Genomic DNA, 22,054 nt, shown 5'->3' with positions numbered 1-22,054 from the left:
AGATTTTAATGTAAATAAATGTCTTTTAAGTCACTATCGCCGAATGAGTTAACACAATGGGGATTGAGCCTATGGCCCACTGATGAAAGCCTTTGTATTTGCAGTATATCGTATTTTTATGGACAGGGTGTCTCAACGTTCTTGGAAAAAATCACAAGCGGCGCCCAGTTAGTGACGCGTTTTCCATCACCCAGCAGTGGTTGGTCTGCCAGAGAGGGTAGGCGGAGCTAAGCGGCTGCTTCGGTCTCTGCAAGAGTTGCAAGAGCTACAGTAATCTGCTATGGCTGAACAAACAAAGAAAAGATCGATGACTACAGATACAACTTCAAAAATAAGTGAACATGCAAGGAAAAAGAAACAAACTCGACGCTCAGATGAAGGCAAACAGTCTAAAAAGAAAATTGACTGTCAGCCAGGAAAATCAAGAGTTACAACCATGACAAAGGGAGCCAACTGTAGACGCCTGGTTAAATTGGGAAGTGTGCTCCAGTCAATTCCAATTACTGCTTTTGGGTGGTGCTCAAGAGCACGAAACTGAAATATTTGAGATTGTATCTTTAAATACTATTATAAATTATTATGGTTTAATTACTTACATAACCCTTTAGTTTGAAGGAGTACAGATTCTAGGGTTATGAAGCGTTTGAGTATACTCCGCACAATGACATCTCAAGAAGCAGAAAGGCCGGGGACGTTCTTCTCTGGGAGGGGGTGCTGTGATAAATGCATCAATCTGGTGCACTTTGAGAGCAAAATTAAGAGTCCAGATGTATGAAGAACTTTGTGCTCATGTTAACAATTGAAATCATCTGACAAATTGCCTAAACTGTACACACTTTCGCTGCCCAATCAACTGTATGCACACACTGTCACGCACATCTCACACTTGACAAGTACTCTATAATCTACTATGCCATTTTCTTGCATTGACCAAGATGAGCCGTCATGTGTGCGCACGGTTTATGTAACTCAAATACAGTACTGCACAGACACTATGTCGCTGTGGCCGTGTTGGCAAACGGCCTGCACTGCACATTCACGTGTTGGCAAAGATACTTTCACCCCCATTAAAGGCGTATTAAAACGTATATATATTCTATAAAAAACTAAAGTAGGCAACAAAGAACATCTGACCATGTTGAAAACTGGGACATTTTAATGTTGTACAAATATTTGCTATGACTCTGGAAACCAGCTTGAAACTGGGACGATCCCAGTCAAACAGGTGATGTTGATAGTGGGTGCTGTCACCCCTGCTTCCAACGTGCCTGATGTAGGCACTGTGGGACCCATTTCTATTGTAGCGTTCTCAGGGTAAACGTTTGGCCATGTTGTTTGTTTTGTTCAGTAATAAATTAATTATTTGGAATAAAATATATCTTTTGTTCCCTTTTTTTGTCATCTTCATCTGCCCTCCGCTCTATTTTCATACTCTTAGGTCTACTTCAAGCGAGACGGTGAGCTGATAGAGGTGATCTCCTACACTCAGACCTCCACCCCTGAGCAGGGAGGAGGCTCGGCCGGGGTCAGGGGAGCGAGGCCGCTCATCAGCAGGGACCTGGACGACACTAAACTGCAGCGCTCTCTCTCCCTCCTGGACCCCGAGGGCCGGTCGGCTCGTCTGAACACAGAGAGCCCGCAGCGTGTCCACACTCAGGGCCAGCAGGCTCACGAGCCCAGTCCTGCCACGGAGGTCATCCCAGAGACTGTGGTGAGCCGGGAGTTCCCCCGCTGGGTGCACAGCACGGACCCGCTCTACTACTTTAGCCACACTCACATCCCCCAGAGCGACGGCTCTGTGGTGGTGCAGGCGCGGCTCACCTGGACCCTCAACCCTCAGCTGGATAACGATGCCCTGTTCAGCTGTGAAGTCAAGCACCCGGCACTGTCCATGCCCATGCAGACGGAGGTCACTCTGTGTGAGTAGGATGCAGACTAACTCGTTTATTTTTGCTATTCTAATTCCTCCACCACCTTTTTTCTTATCTCAGTGAAATAAATGCACAAAAATATAGCACAAATTTTCTCTAAAGACATGGAGAATATCTGATCTATGAGGGATTTTATTTTGAAATGTATCAAACTATTCGGTGTTAGACTGCCGGACATGAGGATGGAGCATGTTCAGGTTCAGGTTACTTTATTGATACCCAAATGGTAAACTAGTTTCGCCGTCGAGAGTTGAAACATCCAACACAGTTTGAAAAATCTAGACATAAAACAAGAAACATAAACAAGAAACAAGAGTGCTGCAATCCATGAAATAAAAGCATGGAATAAAAGCAAATAATTAAGATAATTAAAAAACGCCAGAAGTAAAAATTCCTACCAGATATAAGTTTAAACACGTGAAAACACACTTTGGACGAAACAAAACGGGAGACAACTCTCCCACAAACTCTCACTGCCTGTCGCTGCATGCGCATGCGCCAGGAGCAATCCAGAATGATCCTCTGACTTCCTGCAGCATGTGGAATTAATTGCACATGTACTGTATGTCACATTTATAAAACAAAGCAAAAGCATTTCAGTGGTTAAAGAGAATACAAGAAATACAAAGGGGGGATGGTGGGGAGAGTAGATATTCCTTTTCCTGCAGTTTTTTTTGGAAGGGGGGGTTTCCTTTGTTTAAAGGACAGCTGAAGAGAGAGCAAATATTGAGGGCAGGAGTCGAGCCTGCGAACACTGCGTTGAGGACAGCGTTGCTCTACCCACTGCACTTATCCAGCGCCCCCAGATATTCCAATTTTCTAAAGATTTTGGCGCTATAAGTTTTATTATCTATAAACTGATTCAATCCTCTAGAAAATAAATGCATAGAAGTCGACATTGGAGACAAACATATACGAAGACAGCTTAGACTTAAATTGAATAAATGCACAAAAATACAGCACTGTGCTCGGAGGTTTGTATTTGTCAGATACAAACATTATCTGCACCATCACACAAGATGTCTATGAGAGATTCTATCTCCGTAAACTGACAAGATTGGACCCTGAAAAATCCAAAATATTTAATAGATACATAAGTGCATCTTTGATGTGCATTATGGTGATGTTTTGGGGGACGTTTTCTATGTGTGACAGATCCATAAACTTCTACACAGTTGGATATGTAGAAACAGGCCCCTGTTGTCCAGTGTAGTTTTTTAAGGTTAGACGTTGAACATCTCTGTAAATTTATTGGCAGCCTAACCAAAGATACTGTGCGAGCAGTTTGATACGGCATGGCTGAGTTTTCCATCTCATGCCGTACACGGATTCCGAAATTCACAGGCTAGTTTTGGCGTAGCTGTGTGGAGCCCTTTCCCCACCACCTACACACCAACGGAAGAGTATTTTTAAATACTGGTGTCATGGCGTCACGTAGAGCTTGCGGGGCATATGGTCGGGTTGGATGATGGCTGATTTCTGGGATTTGCTCCAGCAGTGACAGTTGGCTTCCTACGTCACCACCTTTTGATTAGGGCAGCATGCAGTGTGATGGACATAACACAGGCTCACTCTGAGGGGTGAGGGGCCGCGCAGGGGAAATGAGCCGCGCTCTCATGAGACCTTCACCTATAACGCGACTTCTTCACTTTGCAAGAAAGGAAGTGTGACTTAAAAGAAGGGTCAGGGAATAAACATGGCATCCAGAAAAGCAGTGTGCATCAGGTGTGCTTTGATGCCATGCCAAGACACCAACAGGTCCTCCCAGCTGCACGACAGACTTAAGCAGCTGAAGGGAAACTGTCATATTACCTGGGTGACTGGTTTCATTGAAAACATGAAGCTGCAGAGGCATGCAAGCAAATTTTAAAGCATGGCTGACTGACTGGATCACTCTGGTGTGAGATATCTGGTGCTGTGTGAAAGGGCTGACCCCAACTAAAGATTGTCCTCGTCTACTAGCAGTCAGTATTTTTAGCCAATATATGACAAGTCAGACATTTATCATATTAAATTCATTATCTAGAGATATTTTAAATCCCCCCAAGAAATACGGTTTGAATTCCAGAAAAAGATGTTATTAGGAACTTTATATGGACAAAATGAGCAGCCTGCTAACGACCACGAAAAGTGGTAATGTTAATAATTTTGAATGTGTTAAAAACCAGCGACGAGACTGAACTTTATTATACAGAGTAACATCATCTGTTCCCTGCATCGGTCCTCTGAATGGTTGTAATGAGGCAGCTGGGTTCCTTAGGGCTGCATCATTAAGCTTTAGCCTGACTTATAGCTGCTAACTAGCTAACTTACTAAGTGCTGAAGAATGGTTGTTAGGAACAGAAAGCATGTGCAAGTCGTGGGTTCATCCTCTCGCACGCAGGAGAAATTCATGTCCCCAAACAAACCAGTCAGACCACTTCACATGTGAACTTTACCCACAAGGCCAGCTTCTTGAAAAATTGAGACTTGGCTGCTAACATTACAGAGGCACAGACAAAAAACACGTGCAGCTCTTGGATGTTTTTTTTTTTCGTGACCACAAAGTGGCAACCTCTGGTGTTGAAAAATGAAGTGCAAAAAACTGCAGTTCCTCAAGTGGCCACTTGAGGCTCCAGAAACCAAGAAATAACATTAGACCAGATGGGAAAAAGGCCCATTTTTACAGCAGAAATAAACATATTTACAGCCGGGAATAAAAAACAGTTTCGTTATAAATAAGTAATTTTATTGTTCAAGATATCTGTATGTGGGGTGAACACACCCGTTTTAATTAAATTAAGCCTTAAATCACAGGAGCCGGGTCACTTGAGTGACAGGCGGGTCCTGCTGGCTGTCTGAAAGACGTCAACACAGACACACAAACACTGAACTTAACTTTACCTGTTTGTGTTGTTGGAGCCTTTTGGGGATTTTTTTCATTCAAAACTTGTGTGAGCTCCAGCTTTTTGGTGAGTTAAAAATCTACTATTATTGTATTGATATATTTATAGCACTAAGTAGTAGTAGTAGTATTTATTTATTCGTTGGCCAGTAAATAGAAGTCAGAACTTGTTGGCCTTTCCCCGGAGCGATTACAGCGGACTGTAGTGATGAGAAGACCACTTATAAGTTTCCTGTTACATGTCGTTCATCTGCCGCTATCTCACTGGGCAACTGACCGGAGAGTCCGCTACTTCTTTATGACTGCAGTCAGTCACCAAACAGAATCCTTAAACTAGCTAATTCAAGAGTTAACAGATCAGCCACAGACACAGACTGTTTAGCTTTGATAACTTGCCGTTTTTCAACCACTCGCTTTTTTGCAGCCCCACCCTCTCAATTAAATCCGGTCACTCCAGGCTCCAGTAAACCAACATGGCGGCAGGCGGCCATATTTCAGCTTCATTTAGGCAGTCGAGAAACCAATGGGTGACGTCACAGTGGCTGCGTCGATTATTTATACAGTCTGCGGTGACTACCAACCAGTGAAAACTTGAGTAAGACTCTAATGTTTAATGTCTTTCAAAGACAGACTGTCTGACCCAAAGCAGTGAGATGAGATAGACTAATAGATGTGGAAGTGAGCTGGACGTGAACACGGATACAAACAACATGCTAAGCACACAAAAGTGTATGCATGGGCAAACAGACACACAGACAGACATTTACACAGAGCTAGCCATACTCATACAGTATATCCTTACACAAACAATCCTCGAATACACACACAGACATTCACACACACACAGATCACAGACAGCCTCCTGATACTGAGCAGCTGCTCTTTGATAATCACTGTCTGGCAAAGGAATGAGATGTGAGGAGGCCTGGCTCTCTTCTCACTCCTGTACCGTGGGTGACGTTAAGAATTCCACCACTTGCCTTATAGTGTTAAATAATAAACATCTTAGCTCATCTGAATCCAAAGCAACAAACCTCTTTTAATTATTAACACACACTCTGGTCATGAAAACGGTCCAGGAGAGGAGAGGAGACCGTCAGCTTCATCATCTCATGTGGTGGTTTTTTCGGACTCCCAGGGCCCGGCGCCAGCTTCAGGAGCATCTGTATGGCGAGCACGGAGACGGTCATGAATATTCATTAAGTGTAAAGCAACATTGGTCGATTGTCAGACTGTCGCTCAGTCTCATGTGGCAATATTAAATCTCTGAAAGATTTATTACTTATGGGCACTGCGAAGACCTCCTTTTCATTTCCTGACCAAACACACCTGAGAGAAGCGAGCGTGTGCGTGCGCGTGTGTGTGTGTACAGTAAAACAGATCCTGAGCACAATTATCCAGTGAGAGCTGCATAATATAAATGAACAGGGAATAGAAGTGATAGGAATCATTAGGTCAGGTGTTTTTACACAGTCACATTCAATTAAAGATTTGAAATGAGATTAAATACGCCCTTTAATCTATATTACGAGCCAAATAAAATGACTCCTGACCTGAATGACAACCTTTTTATTTTTATATACTATTTTATTCCAAGATCAAGCCCCGAGCAGGTCAGCGAGTGCCTTGAATTTCAAGCGTGCTCTAATTAGAACCAACAAACGCACATTTTCTGTTTTTTTCCTTTAGGTGGTGGAGGGGAAGAAAAACGAGCGCCTGGTGATGCACCTTCCATATCTTTAAAAGAACAAAGATGAATTAATGACTTCAAACACAGCAGAGGGAAAGGCTTGTCAAAATATTAGCGCCTTTGACATTTAGCAGGAGCTTCAGAGGGCCCGTTCCCCTCGGGGTGTGTCATCTGTTTTTTCATCAACATGTGAAAGAGGCAAAGAGCGGCTGAATGGTTTTACTCTTCTCCTCAGACAGCTCGTGTCATTAAAGCTTTATATGACGCTGCTGTCTCCGTCCTGCATGTGATGTACTGTATTTCTGTGCACTTGGGGTATGACAGTGACAGTTATTACATTTTATAAAACGACTGGTATGAGATATAACCCTTTGAAAAAGGCGACATTACGTTATATAGCTGTGCCGAAAGGCTTTTTTAGACACTGCTCTTCTGCTTCTAATACTTGAGTGGTTTAAAGGAAAGAGCTGGAAATATTGTATATTTTTGTTAATATCAACATATTCCATGAAAGACCAAAAGCAACACACTTAGAGTAAATCAGTCTTATTAAGAGGTACAGTTAACCTTTGCTCCTATAGTAGCATACGAACTGTATCAGTACGCACCTGAGTATAGTTCCCAATAGTGTGCTTCATCTTTCTTGTTTGAGTTAGGGTAGCTAAAAACGACCTGAACCAGATGTTTAAAAAATATTATTCGTATAATAGATATCTTAAAAATTAAACTATGTATGTGTTTGAACTGTTTTAAAGATAAGTGTCTCCACACTGTTAATTTTGTAACTGAAAATTGTGATGATAAGTTTGCTGACGTCGGACAACCTAAGTCAGATCTCACAACCAATGCTTTCAAGACGGTTTCTTTTTTCGACACAATCATTTATAAATCTAGCTACTGTAAAGCTAAATGCATGAAGACTCAGGGCCATGGTCCATGGCCAAGGGCCATTATCTATACCGGTTATCCTGTTCAGGGTTGTGATGGACTGGAGCAGATTCCAGCTGTCATTGGACGAGAGGTGGGGTTACACCCTGGGCTGATCTCCTGTCAATCACAGGGCTGACACACAGAGACGGACAACCTTTCACGCTCACATTCACACCTGCAATTCAGAGTCACCAAAAAACCTAACGGGCATGTCTTTGGACTGTGGGAGGAAGCCGGAGTCATGCACAGGGAGCACAGGCAAACTCCACACAGAAAGGCCCACTACGTCCGTACAGGGATTCTAACTAGGAACCATTCAATAACATATACATTTAGATTTCACATTAGTGTAACTCAAAGTTCTTTTTGCACTAAGGGCGCTAATGTAATTAGCTTGCATTGCTCCTTTAACATACAGCTCAGCCCCTTGTTCTACCTATGCTTTCCTATGACTCTATATATACACTCACTTATTCAACAAACATTTAATCAGAATTTATTTTAGCTTCTTGTCAAGTGAACATGATAATTCTCAGATCATGCTCGCCTGCCTGAATGGCCCAGTTACCACATTATAATTGTTGATTTGTTAAAACATCTGCTGCAGGAGACATGATGCAAGATAACAGAATAACCTTTTAAAATGTGAAATGTGTTTCGCAGGTAATTAACACCTCTTTACAGTTGAGAGAAATATCCTTCCATATCAGAAAATTGTGAGAAATCAGGACCCAAACAATGACATAAGTTTTAATTAAAGTGATACTCTGTCTGTTAAGTTACTATCGATCCCTGAATGAGGTAATGCAATGGTGATTGAGCCTATGGCCCACTGATGAAAGCCTTTGCATTTGCAGTATTACAGACTGGGTGTCTGGTGCGACTTTCATGGAATAAATCACAAGCGGCGCCCAGTTAGTGACGCGTTTTCCATCAGCCAGCAGTGGTTGGTCTGCCAGAGAGGGTAGGCGGAGCTAAGCGGCTGCTTTTCCGATCTCTGCAAGTGTTGCGAGTAAACAGTAATCTACTATGGCTGAACAAACACAGAAAAGATGGATGACTACAGATACAACTTCAACAAGAAGTGAAACAAATTGGGCGTTCAGATGAAGCAAACAGTCGAAAAAGGAAAGCTACCATCAGTGAGGAAAATCAAGAGTTACAACCAGAGCCAACCGTGGACGCCACACATGCAACACTGTCTGGATATCTGGGAAGTGTGCTCCCGCAATTACCATTTATCACCATAGGTGCCGCCAAAGAGAACGAAACTGAAATCTTCGAGATAACCACTTTAAATCTCGACTAAACAAAATAAAAAGAGCCGCTAAAATACGACTTTAAAGCAGCTACATTTTTCAGAAAGCAAGTAGGACTACAGCTTAATTATGTCTTCAAAAGAATCCATATAAGTTTGTGGTTGTCGTTGTCTTGGGTTTTGTAGACAATGAGAAACATAAAGAACAATGCCAGCCTGTGCTGTTTTACACGGTTTCATCCACAAAGTACCCTCCTCCTGTCAGTCTGAAACTGGAAGCTGATTGAAAATGAACAACAGAAAGGAGTGTCCCTTCCTCACTAATTGAGACCCTGCAGATTCATCCTATTTACCCAGATAAGCTTATGGATTCTGGCAGGAAATCTTCTTGGCTCACAAAAAGTGAAAAAAAAAAAGTTAACTTAAAACAGTTTTTTCTGACTTCATCAAATGAAGGCTGTACAAATGGATGTTTCAACCTGCTGCAACACGATGATCTACCATCATTCAGATTCAAGGAGTCCTTCGTGCCATCTGATGGCCAATGCTTTTGCAAAACATCATGCTACTTCAGATAAGCAAGGTGAGCCAGCTTCACTGAATAGTTTTGACTTATATAACACAATATAATGACTACGTTCTGGATTGTTAAAGTTTGAGGGTTAAATTATTTTTTGAAAACAGGAATGGTTTCTGGCGGCTCTTTTCAAAGCCGCCGGACTCCTTTGACACACCAGAACTTTTGCCTCACAGAACATGGAGTGGCTGGTCGTGTGTGTATTAATGTGTGACCCTGGTGTTTTAAATTACAGTTTTTGTCAATGGAGTCTGGTGGCTTGTTTGTGGTCTCAAAATAAGCATATTACTCTTTAACAAAGAGGTCTCTCTCTGTAGGGAACATTTCTGTTGAGTTGACAGGGGCAATCGCACTGCAACTGCCCAAGCTGTTTTGTTTGGAAGAAACAGGCTGCAAATTCAGAAACAATGCACATTTTAAGTAATAATGTTGAAGATTTTAATTTAAATAAATGTCTCTTAAGTCATCTATCGCCGAATGAGGCAACACAAAGGTGATTGAGCCTATGGCCCACTGATGAAAGCCTTTGCATTTGCAGTATTACAGACTGGGTGTCAAAAATCACAAGCGGCGCCCAGTTAGTGACGCGTTTTCCATCAGCCAGCAGTGGTTGGTCTGCCGGAGAGGGTAGGCGGAGCTAAGCGGCTGCAGGTGTTGTGAGTAAACAGTAATCTACTATGGCTGAACAAACAAACAAAAGATGGATGACTACAGATACAATGGATGACGTCACACATGCAACACTGTTTGGATATCTGGGAAATGTGCTCCCGCAATTATCGTTTATGGCCGTAGGTGCCGCCAAAGAGAACGAAACTGAGATCTTCAAGATTGTAACTTTAAAAACACATGCAAAAGCCCAAAACAAATGCAACTACAGGAACGTGCTTTGAATGAAAAACAAAAAGCCAAAACAAATGCGTTTACGCGCTGCAAAGTCAAAAACACACAAAACCAGAAAATACATGCAAAAGCTGTTTCCTGTTTCTTCTAATGGAAACCGTTTAGGCCGTTGCAGCGCAATTGTCCTTGGCGGCCACCGTACATTTACCCTCCAAAAAAACAGGCCTTATGTTCAGAAATGATGGGAATTGTCCTTTAATAAAAACACACCAAAGTTAATACAAGTAAAGGCAGTATCACGCCTTGTTTACAGGAGGTTTTAGATCTTTTGTTAAACCCATTAGAGATTTCCCACGGCTAGATAATGATGACAGTTTCTGTACAAGGACTCAGAGTGACCACAGCTGCTCAGCAGAATAATAAGAGGGACTCTTTTAATTAGATTGAAGGTGGTGATGTGAGATAAAATACTGACAGCAGAAAGGAAATATGTAGCAGCCACAGTCTCCTCATTCAGCGTCTCCGTCTGCCTTCCGCCGTTGCTAGCATCTCGTAGAAGATAATGTCTCTGTTTATCATGTCAGGATTGCGTGGCTCGTCTCCAGGAGGACCATGCCAACATATTGCCTTTGAAGTGTTAATTGGATGCGCTGGAAGCCATCTTTGTATTTAGATAAAAAATATTAGAAAGTGCGTGTGTCTCTCTTAGATCACACACATCCAAAACTTAAAGCAAACTTTTCCCTTTATGTATAAATCCTGTTTAAGATCTCAGTATCGGAATCACTGCATGTTCTGCTTTGATAGTTTGCACATGAACAAACAAATAATCCCACTGCCACAGTGTGTTTCTCCTTGAAATAAAGTGATGAAATTTAGAGGCTTTGCTTCAGCTTAAGAAACTAAAATGAGAGGCTGAGGAGCTTAAAGGAGGCGCTCAGCGAAGTCGAAGGAGTGCAGCATCTCTGAGATTGTGTTTCCAATGATATAACACTGGTCAGTGTGTCTAAATTCTTGTTTGACTTCTCTAATTCAGGTTGACTTTTTCAATAACGCTACTGAGTTAACTCAATCTAACGACAGACAGCTCGATGAATTGCCCTGTCAGTCACTTGGAGTTTTGCATTCGCCGCTAAACTTGCAATCTGCTCAGCTGTAACACAATTAAGTGGCGTCAAATGAAAATCAGTGTTGTTCTGAGTACATTTGCAAAGGAGACATAAGGGGGCCCAGTCAGTTTCCAAGTGCAGCAGAGGGGATACAAGGAGACAGCGGGAGATTAAAAGGGTGAGTGTGTGTCCAGGTGTGTTTGGGATGGAACAGAGGGCAGACACTGGACGAAGGGGACCTGCATCTGGAACGATCCCATGGTGAACACATTCATTGATCATAGGGGAGAATACAGGGAGATCTGATCCGTCACAGATGCTTATAATGATATCGTACACATACTGTATGATGCCTTTAACGTAACCTTTAAGATACCAGATTCATACATCACAAAGATTGCAGATCTGGAAAATGGCATCACCAGATTTTCAGGAAACTTCGTATAGTGAGGCTCTGATCTGAAAAGATTGGGGGTATTGCACAGCTTTTAACAGGAAAGGATAGAATGTTTACAGATTTGTCAGATACGCCAACATATCATAGATTGTCTGAAGCTTAATCTGTTGCAAATGCAAGAATGCAAAGTATGATATAGGCTCCTATTGGATATTCCAAACCTTTAAGCCTTCCTCCAAACATCATCAAAGATACACTTCATATATGAGAAAATCATATATGATTTTAATGTAAATAAATGTCTGTTAAGTCACTATTTATTGCCGAATGAGGTAACACAATGGTGATTGAGCCTATGGCCCACTTTTGCCTTTGCATCTGCAGTATTACAGACTGGGTGTCTATTGTGACATTCGTGGAAAAAAGTCACAAGCAGCACCCAGTTAGTGACACGTTTTCCATCAGCCAGCAGTGGTTGGTCTGCCAGAGAGGGTAGGCGGAGCTAAGCGGCTCTGCAGTAATCTACTATGGCTGAACAAACAAAGAAAGATCAAAGATCAACTACAGATACAACTTCAACAATAAGTGAAAATCCAAAGAAAAACAAACAAATTGGACGCTCAGATGAAGCAAACAGTCTAAAAAGGAAAGCGACCGCCAGCGAGGAAAATCAACCGGAGCCAACCGTGGACGTCACTTTAAATACGTCTATGTTTAAAAGTATTTGATCGAATCACAAGTTAAGATCTAATTTATCCAAACAAGATCCAAACCAGGCCTTGCATAGCTTAGCTTCGACCTCTATGGTTTGGTTGGACAATTGACAGGGCGCTAGGAGTCTTCCCGCTGATGCCCGTGTGCTCCTGCAATTACCATTTGTCGCAAAGGGGGGCGCCAAAAAGAACGAAACTGAGATCTTCAAGATTATATCTTTGAGTGGTATGTATGTATATGTATGGGTGGGTGTCTGGATGTTGGATTTCCTCGGGCCCTTCTTGTCCATATACAGAGATTAATTCAAAACAGAATCCCTCAAAGATCTCGTGGGTAATCTTGCGGATGTGGTCATTATCTTGGGCAATTACAAACGTATGACCACCTTTCATAGTATTGCGTCTTTGTGCATTTGTTCCAGTGTGATTCCAAGTTTTCCTCTTGTATTTTTTCCACCTGCCTTGACTGCAAAATATTTATAGCGAGATTAATCAATGTATGCATAAAAAACTAGTCTAACGGTGCTGGAATCTTCTGCTCTCCTGCTCCCCAACCTATTGTATTAATGTATTCTCTTTAACCGTTCCATGCAATTCAAACTCTTTTGCTTCTGCTTCATAAATTCGTCCCATGAGGCGATATACATATGCTCCATCCTATTTACATATATGACAGTTTAACTCCTAATCCATTAGCCTGATGCAGGCCTGCAGTCGATGGCCGCCTTAGAAGAGGCCGTGCTTCATTAGCCACAGTGGACAGTTTGTTGCCAGATTAATAGCTGAAAACTGAGGTCATTTGTCTGTTTATTTATTTATCCTTTAGTTTAACTCATCGATGAACACAAGCAGCCAGTGTGATTTATATTGAGGGTTCAAACCAAATTAATTGAAGAAGTCCTGGGGTGGACTTGTACAGGCGTTATTGATAGGACGCCCTTAGCTTCAGTCTCGTTGCGTGTGCTGCTCAGTCCATTTATCCAACATATGGAAGCGCACAGCGTGTGAAGCAGTTATCTTTAAGGGAATTGTTAATCATCTCAAATCGTGCAGAACCTGCTTATAATGGTCTAATGTGGTATACTGCGCAGTTTAGCCGGAATGAAATGACTTACCTTTTTAAAACATTATGCAAATCAGTCATTTTATCTCGACACTACATGCCCGGGACAATCAGCAGCCCGTCACATTCTCCGAATATTAGAAACGGCCTCCTCCTACTCCGGCTAGCACCCCATTGTTTTTAAGGGTCCGTATGAAAGCCATCTGGGTGCTGCTGTCCACACCAAGACAAGGGAATTAGCTCTCTGAGTGTCCCTTATCTCACTGCCTCCACACTCCACCCCGTGCTCTCCCATTCTCCTCTAGTAATGAGTATCTACCCAATTTAGTTCCTTTTCTCTCCAAGGGGGAATAAATCCAGCATAGTCCTTTAGATGAAAGAGCCCACAGGTCCCTTGCCTCTCGCCCCATGACCTTAATTGACAGGAAATTGTATTTGTCTGTCTCCCTCAGTGACAAAACAGGTTTCCAACAGGATTTGTCTTCATGCTCAGTACGATGACCTCTGTCTCTTTGTCCTTCTTTTTTCCTCTTTACAGCTGCTCCGAAGGGTCCTAAACTCTTAATGACCCCCACAAGGGCAAAGGTGGGGGACACAGTGCGCATCACTGTGCAAGGATTCCAGGTAGGATCGCCTGGGGTAAGTGCATGGGGTGATAAGAAAATGAATGACAGTCTAGTGAAGTGGACTGCTGCATTTGTTTTAATAGGCCTGTTAAGTTTCCTTTTTTTTTCGCCCATCAGAGTGACCACTTTGATGGGCAGAGACATCTTTTCCTCAGTCTGTTCAAATATTAAAGCCAACTGTTAATCATGTCAAACTTTGATCTTGAATGATCTATTCAGGCTGAAAGATGCTAAAGGTAGCAGTATATTTTGCTGATTGGATTGGTCCTCAGTAAAGTACGAACTAAAATGGATAAAAAAAGAGGTTAAGTTGCTGTTGAACGACTGAAGTCTATCTGATGTCTTTGTCTATCAGTCCAGCTTGTTCTCATTCTCAAGTCATCCAATACCAGCGCTTTGTCACGGCCCTCTGCGTCTGATACAGACTCACAGGTCACCCTTTAGCGTCTGCATCATAGACTGTATAAAACAAATGGATTTTGTGTTTGTGAACTTCCCTTTTGTAGCCTTTAGTGTCATCTTGGTTTCACCTTGGAACCAGAAGGGACCATATTTGGAGGACTAGGTGGATATGCGTTGCTACATATTTATCCTGGTTGACAAATGACAAAATTGAAGCCTGTGATAGGCGCTGCCATCTTGCGTAGGTGACGTAATTTGGAGCCGGAGCTGCGCAGTATAGATCAGCTGGTGGAGCTGCCGTAGCCCCTTCTGCTAACCAAAACACACACTTAACTTACCGAAGGAAAAAAGAACGGTAAAGATCCGGCACGTCGGCCTCTTTAACAGCAGATCAGCTTCTTGTGTAGGTCTGACGTTCACAGATATGCACTCTTCAAAGTGACTGTACTGACCTCTCACCATTCCTCCTCTACTCTGCTAATCCGGAACAGATTGGCTGCAGGAGCCGGATTTGTCAACAGAGCTGCTAATCATGAGGTTACACTCCCTTTTTATAGCATCAAATAACTAATTAAAAATAAACTAAACTAATAAATCAAATAATTACAAAAACCATGTTTGAGAAAATTGTATTTTGATTTTATAGTTTCACTCATGTCCCATCTGTTAACATGGAGGAGTCGGGCTTTATGACCTATACTGCAGCCAGTCAGCAGGGGGCGATAGAGAGGGTTTGGCTTCACTTTTAGGGAGCTGTCATGTCGTCCATCTTTTTATACAGTCTCTGGTAGATACGCCCTAAAGCATACCCTGCTTTATCGTCAATTTAAACTGTTACTGGGACCAGAAAGTAAAAAATGAACATCATACTGTATTAAAGACAATTTTAAACTAGTGATTGAGATCATGAACTCATCAGAAAGAGTTTTCTGAGGTGATTAATCAACTGAAAAGTAGGGTTATTTTCCATAAGTGGAGTCACATCCTGCTGGCCATGAGAAGGAATGCCGGTTTAAGGCACATCTGCATTGGCTTCCCTCTTCCCAAGTGGCTCTGTCGGCTTGTTACAAACAGTCTGTGGTCCACATGAGACTACACAGGCTTTCAACTATCTCCAACCCATCTCATGCTGCAGTAAACGAAGCTATTAGAAAGTCTGTTTGGGGTGGTGGTCGGGGGTGATTGATGGGTCAAACAACAGAGAAGATTTACCAAAGAGACCAGGATTTAATTCCCCCACACCATGATGTTGTCCCGATACTGCTGACGATCATTTGCCTGATCTTTAACAGACCCTTCCAATGAACCGTGTGTTGTAAAGTAAGAAAACAGATCTTAACTTGTGCATCTATATAAGATATAAGAGCCGTGACAAAGCGCCAGCATTTGATTACCTGCGATGAGAACGTGTTAAAGCAGAATGATGCTCGTGTAACGCTTGCTGGTACACTCTCTGCTGCTTTAAGACTTCCTGCTCCATAATCCCAAACAGGGGGAGGGGGGGCTGAAGGTAGCAGCACAGAGATTGTCTTTGTGTCACTTTCATCCCCTGCCAAAAAAAGACTGTTTCCCCAGTGTGAAGTGCCTGTGGATGGTCCTGATCTCTTTGACAGGAGTGACACATTGAAGCTCGGCAGCTGGAGTCAGTCAGGTGAAGAGGAGAGGGCAAATCCTGATACAGGACCTATTAACGGCTCACGGCACACATTGCCTTTGTTACTTCTCAGTCACTGCCTCTGAAACCTCCAGGAATCATAAGTCAGATTATGTTTTCGATTGCATTTCACTCTTCTGAGACATCTTTGCCTAAAATTCAACTCCTGCTTTGTGTTTCTGTTCACCGAGCTATTGACTGCACAGATTGGTACATGTTTTTATGTCCGCCCAATGACCGCAGGAATCAATCAAAGTTTTGTTTGAACAGTCTTGAGATTGGTTATTATAAATAAGCTCGACTGTGGTGAGCAGGCAGCCGGGCCCTTCGGCAGCTCGGGCGTCAGTGCATGCAGACTAATCAGAAAGCAAATTTCCCTTTATCCTTCACTGGACCTGAGCTTTAGGGTTTCACCAGGAGATAAGATTGTGTGTCAAGACTGATAATTTTACCACCCGCCTTCGGATAAAATAAGATGCCAGTTTCCCCTCAGGTTTATTGTTTTAGGAATTTATTATGGATGATTATCCTACGGTGTGCTTTTTACTTTGCATTCACGCTGCTTTATGTATGAGATTAAACAGGACGTCGCTGGTTTTAGCAGCGCAGTGCACAGGCCTTTTTCATTCTGACTCTTGGGGTTATGTGACAGGAAGGTCTCACTTAAAGCCTTTTAGTGTTTTTATCTTAATGTGACCTTTTCCCAGCAGCCTGTCTCCATCTGCTAACTCATTTAACCTCCGCCATGATTTAAACACAGACCTTGGGGAGCTCTTTCGCTAAGGTCTCTTTGAAAAGGTTAAACAATTCACACCAGCTTTGTCGCAACAACTGTAAACATGTAAATGGAGATTTCTCACTGTATCAAACCATTTCAGCGGGTGACTTGGAGCCGCTTCGAGCACTGAGCATGTTTATCTGAACTCTGAAGTGTTTGGTTTGTTTTGGGCATGCGAGCATGATATTTGAACTTGGGTGCATGCCAACCAAATGCATCATCATTGCTTGCAGCGGGGAGAGGTTTCCAAAATGTGCACTTTCCAATGTCAATGGAGACGGATGTTGACATCTGAAGAAGTCACTTGTGCTTGAAAAGCTGTGAAGGAAGGGCAAACTGCAGTCTGGACCGACTCAGAGTTCAGTTGAAGTTGCAGGATTTGTTGACTCTGCGGTTCAGTCAACTCTTTAATTCATCAAAGTATGTGTTTGACTTCATACGCCACTGAAATGAAGCAGAGTGAACCAAAATAAACCAAACTAATGAGTCATTTTCCAACATTGTTGTGGCACGTTCTTCATTCACCGTGTTTTCCACAGGAGATTTGGCCTCATCTCAAACATTACTGAGGTCAGACCTTCAATATCTTGAACAATTCATGTGTTCAGGACTAAATATACAAAGTTAATCATATGTCACGTACCTCTGATGTCCAGATGAGATTCTCTTTCCTTTGACATTAAGCTGGAGTGCTGCACACCTCTCATGAGATGTATTCCAAGAGTGTATCAAATAGAGGGTTGGTCTCTGTGTGTGTGTTTGTACTGTGTATCTGTGTGTGTATGTGTGTGTATGTTGGCAACACATTCTCACTAACAACGCGTCAAACACGTGAGCTCTGATGGTGGCGACGCGCTTCAAAATATGACGATGTACAGTAGGAAGTTTTTCATTTGCAGGGCCACAGTCACAGTTTAGTTTCCAAGAATAAATATTCAAAATCTGATTAGACTTTCAAAATAAAGCAGTCAAGGAAGCAATAATAAATAAGCACAATGTCATGACTCTCAAAATAAAGCTAACATTGTATGAATTTTGAAACATGAACAATAAGTTAAAAAAGAGTTCCAATAAGTCGTGTTTTGGATTTAAATAACCTGTAGTTGCACGGTAATGTTACTAACGGACGTATGTTACTGGACTAATGTGAGGATTGCTTCTGGAGGTTATGCTTTAATGGTGCCCACAGCGTTGTGCGAGTTCACACTTAAAAAGAGCTAGTTTGTAGTTTAGTTCACACACATATAAATGATCCAGTTCGTGTTCACAGTCCACAAAATGAAAAGTTCATTTATTCGGTTATTTTTAGCGGCACCGAGCTGCTGTTTTTCAGCAGTAATGATTTCTTGTAGTCATAATTCACTCGCAGGTATTTCTGCGAGTGAATGATGTCGGAATTAAATCGTAAGACTGGATGGATGCTTCAGCTTGATGTGTCGTTTCAGTTCGTTGCTGATGTGACTGACTTGTTTTTTCAGACCCGACGGGCACAATTTACATAAAAATGAGATTTTTTTTTGTACAGATTTGTTCATAAAACTCAGACAGATGTTCATAAGAACTGGCTTCAGCAGTGTTTGTAGCTGCATTGTTTGAATTGCTAGCAGTAGCCATGCAGGATGACGTAAATCCGACTTCAGCCGCAGTTAAACGCAGTGCTCTGTTGCTTTTGTAATGTCGTCTCACATCAGCATCGTTCTACAACAGGGTTTTTACAGTAGGTACTGTTTGAACTAAAAAGTTTTTGTTCTTAAAGATGATGCTGATGGTTGTTGAACAGTGAACCGCCTCTGCTCTGGGACTTTAGGACTGCCTTTATGTGATTTTTGTTTGTCACCTAAAATTAGAGACTTTAAATGAACCCTAACCCTTAAAGCTGCTCGCTCACATGCATATATGTGGAACTAAAAATGTTTGCCGATTTATAAAGTACATACATATTTAATGAAGTACATTCTGTTCTGTTAGTAAGTCCTTTTCACATTTATGATGCCCATGTAGCCATGTAATTACATCATGCTTTCCAGCTTAAAACATGAATTTATTCTAAGTTAAAAGCGTCTGCGATTGTTTTCAGATCCATTATTTAGTTGTACATCGCTCATTCTGAAAGACATACGCTTGACTTTGTACCTATTGATAGGATGATTGGCCAAGAACGTAAGTCCTCTCTTGGTCATTTTAAAAGAAAGCCAGTTTTGTTCTTTTACTAGGAAAAAAATTGTTTTTTTAAAATGACATTGCAGACTTATAGTCCTCTCTGTGTAATATAGGACGGTAAGTGTGTGTGTGTGTGTGAGTGTGTGTGTGTGTGTGTGTGTGTGTGTGTGTGTGTGTGTGTGTGTGTGTGTGTGTGTTGCAGTGAATGTGTCAGCAGGGGATTACGTCGGAGAAGCAGGAAGAAGCAGGAAGCAGAGGTGGAATCTTACATGAGATTCAGCCGCTTTACTGTGTCCTCTTATTATCTGCGAACATGTCAGCCCACTGACATGAATGAAATCGCGCTTCATGGAGGGTTATATTTTAAATTGGAGATGGGGGAGTGATCTCTGGAGGGCTCAGAAATATGAAGAGAGAAAAACAGTTGTAAAGTGAAGTGTTGATTATTAATGCATGTTGTTAACTCGCCTATGCATTACGGGATAAAATTGGAGCGTGTATTATTCATGTATCCTCTGCTTCTAATCTCTTGGCTGAGACTCGCAGACTTACTCTGCACCACCCTCTCATCCTCTCTCTCCTTTTCCTCTCCTTTCTCTTCTCTCCTTCCTCCGTTTGGGTGCTGGGCGTCGATAGAACGAGGTGTTCCCCGAGCCCCTCTTCACCTGGACGCGAGTCGGGGGCCGCCTGCTGGACGGCAGCCTCGAGCGCGATGGGAAGGAGCTGATTCTGGAGCGAGTGCCAGCAGAGCTCAACGGCTCCATGTACCGCTGCACGGCCCAGAATCCTTTGGGCTCCACAGATACGCACACTCGCCTCATAGTCTTTGGTACGTATCCTCGGCTCTGCATCACACACACGCCCCCGTTCTGGAGCGGCTACTACACGAGCAGTTAAAGTGAAATCACATTTAAGTTTGATGAATTATTTAGCAGACGATGAATATGAAACATCTCTTTTTTTGTGGCTCTACATCTTGGCTCCGCAAGAATCTGGAACACTTATACAATTACACAATTAAATGTCACAGAAAATTACATAATTCAACAGAATTCATGGCATGTATCTACAGTATCTTTGAAAAATACTTTGGAGATTTCTGTGGCCGCTTTTCGGTATGAATCATTAATGCAGCTAAGTGTGTGATTAATAAGAGATTGTATCCCTAATTGGCTCAACAACACATTCTTTTTAAGGCTGCACTTAGCGAGGATAACTATTCTCCAGCAGGGATTTAGTGACTTCCATCAATGGCGCGTCTTGTACAGCTCTCCGTAAAACAGCAACATCAAAAGGCCATGATGAAATCAAAGGACCTTTGTTGTTGACAGTGTTAGAAAAGCACTTTGTTCAACGGCCAAACCCAGGTAACGTGTTCATCACAACCTGGAAGGGGTTCATTTACTGTTGCTGCTGTGGGAGCTGGATCGCTGACAGGGTCTATTATATCTGTGTGTCGTGCTCCTCTGGATCTGTTTACCCTGGGCACACTTGGAGGAACACGGATCTGCCAGCACGAGCTTCCTCAGAAAGCTCTGTCGGTGAGGGGGGTTTGAATCAAATAAGTTATGTGAGAGGGACAGAGCGCAATGCGTCATAATATTCATACCATGCCCACCGAAGGGGAAAAAACAGAGCCGCATAATGCAGCCAAGGGGTGAGATGCTAACAAACTGCCTGTAGCTAACAAAAGACACAGGACAGCATTATGTTCAAGGATTATTTTAGCGTTTTTAAAACTCAATATCTTTGGTTTGTCTCAGTGTTCTTCTTACCTTGTTTTTTTGGAGAAATGATCATCGCAGTATTACAGACTGGGCGTCTGGCAACATTTAGGGGGAAAAAATCACAAGCGGCGCCCAGTTAGTGACGCGTTTTCCATCAGCCAGCAGTGGTTGGTCTGCCAGAGTGGGTAGGCGGAGCTAAGCGGCTGCTTTTCCGGTCTCTGCAAGTGTTGCGAGTAAACAGTAATCTACTATGGCTGAACAAACAAAGAAAAGATGGATGACTACAGATACAACTTCAAAAATAAGTGAAAATCAAAAGAAAAAGAAACAAACTCGACGCTCAGAAGAAGCAAACAGTCTAAAAAGGAAAGCGACCGTCAGCCAGGAAAATCAAGAGTTACAACCGGAGCCAACCGTGGACGTCACACATGCAACACTGTCTGGATATCTGAGAAGTGTGCTCCCGCAATTGCCGTTTATCGCCATAGGTGTCGCCAAAGAGAACGAAACTGAGATGTTAGCGATTACCACTTTAAATACCGTATTGGTCTGATTATAAGATGACCCCCCTTTTCAAGACTAATTTTTGGAAAAATACTTTTTCAAGACCATATCTTCTTTTTTATAAAGAAAACAATATCATAAAGTTGCCATCATAACGCCGCCTCAGTTGTTGGTTAACCTTTGCGCCACTCCATCTTTCATGCCCCTGACTGTGTAGCTGTGAGCGGCGGCTGGCCTCAGTCATGAGGGGTACACTCGCTTTACAGATAAGTGGCGTCGTCTACTGTTGTAAACGTGTATTGGGTCTTATATTCGAACCAATACGGTAATTTGATATTCAAAAGTAGTCGATTGAATTAGGAGGTAAGATTTAACCAAACAAAATTCAAACAAGGCTTTGCATGGCTCAGCTTCAACCTCGACAGATTGTCTGGACATTTGACTGAGCGCTGGGATTCTTCCTGCTGATGCCTCATGTCTTACTTCCTGCTTCCTCTTCTGTCCTCTTAAAGGCTCAGTTTGAATGCTTCTAAAAACTTATGTCTGGGTTCTTTACCCTGCTGGTGTTGCGTCTAAACAGACAACAGCTTCAGGCATTATTCTGTTGTTTGCAAGCAGACAAAAGGTCAAGGAGGCACCTTTAACAAACACAGAGTCAATGAAGAGCGGAGGGTGTGTGGGCGGGACTTAATTCTGTTCCGTCCCCACAGCCAAATGACTGTAGGCCTCTTACTGGCTTGCACATAAAAAGTGAGGAAAAAAGGCTTATTTGACATGTTGGTCTCATGTCTGAATACAGTCTATGACA

The 22,054-nt window shown here is 42.5% G+C and overlaps 1 protein-coding gene across 2 annotated transcripts in view; it reads left to right on the top strand.

The window, feature by feature from the left end:
• The window catches only part of igsf21a (immunoglobin superfamily, member 21a), a 251,268-nt gene that overhangs the window by 218,112 nt on the left and 11,102 nt on the right, over positions 1-22,054 (top strand). Inside the window, exons 6-8 of one of the 2 annotated variants that reach the window (XM_069677410.1) lie at positions 1,439-1,919; positions 13,934-14,019; positions 19,652-19,844. In XM_069677410.1, the coding sequence (XP_069533511.1) occupies positions 1,439-1,919; positions 13,934-14,019; positions 19,652-19,844 (760 nt within the window). Of the gene's footprint in view, positions 1-1,438; positions 1,920-13,933; positions 14,035-19,651; positions 19,845-22,054 lie in introns of both variants that reach the window. The other variant, XM_069677409.1, reaches the window with a different exon arrangement.

Source organism: Semicossyphus pulcher, unplaced genomic scaffold (assembly GCF_022749685.1).
Source record: "Semicossyphus pulcher isolate SPU_LCO1_2020_fin unplaced genomic scaffold, fSemPul1.0.p SCAF_3, whole genome shotgun sequence".
NCBI classification, from domain to species: Eukaryota; Metazoa; Chordata; class Actinopteri; order Labriformes; family Labridae; genus Semicossyphus; species Semicossyphus pulcher.
This window is presented reverse-complemented; position numbering and strand designations above follow the sequence as displayed.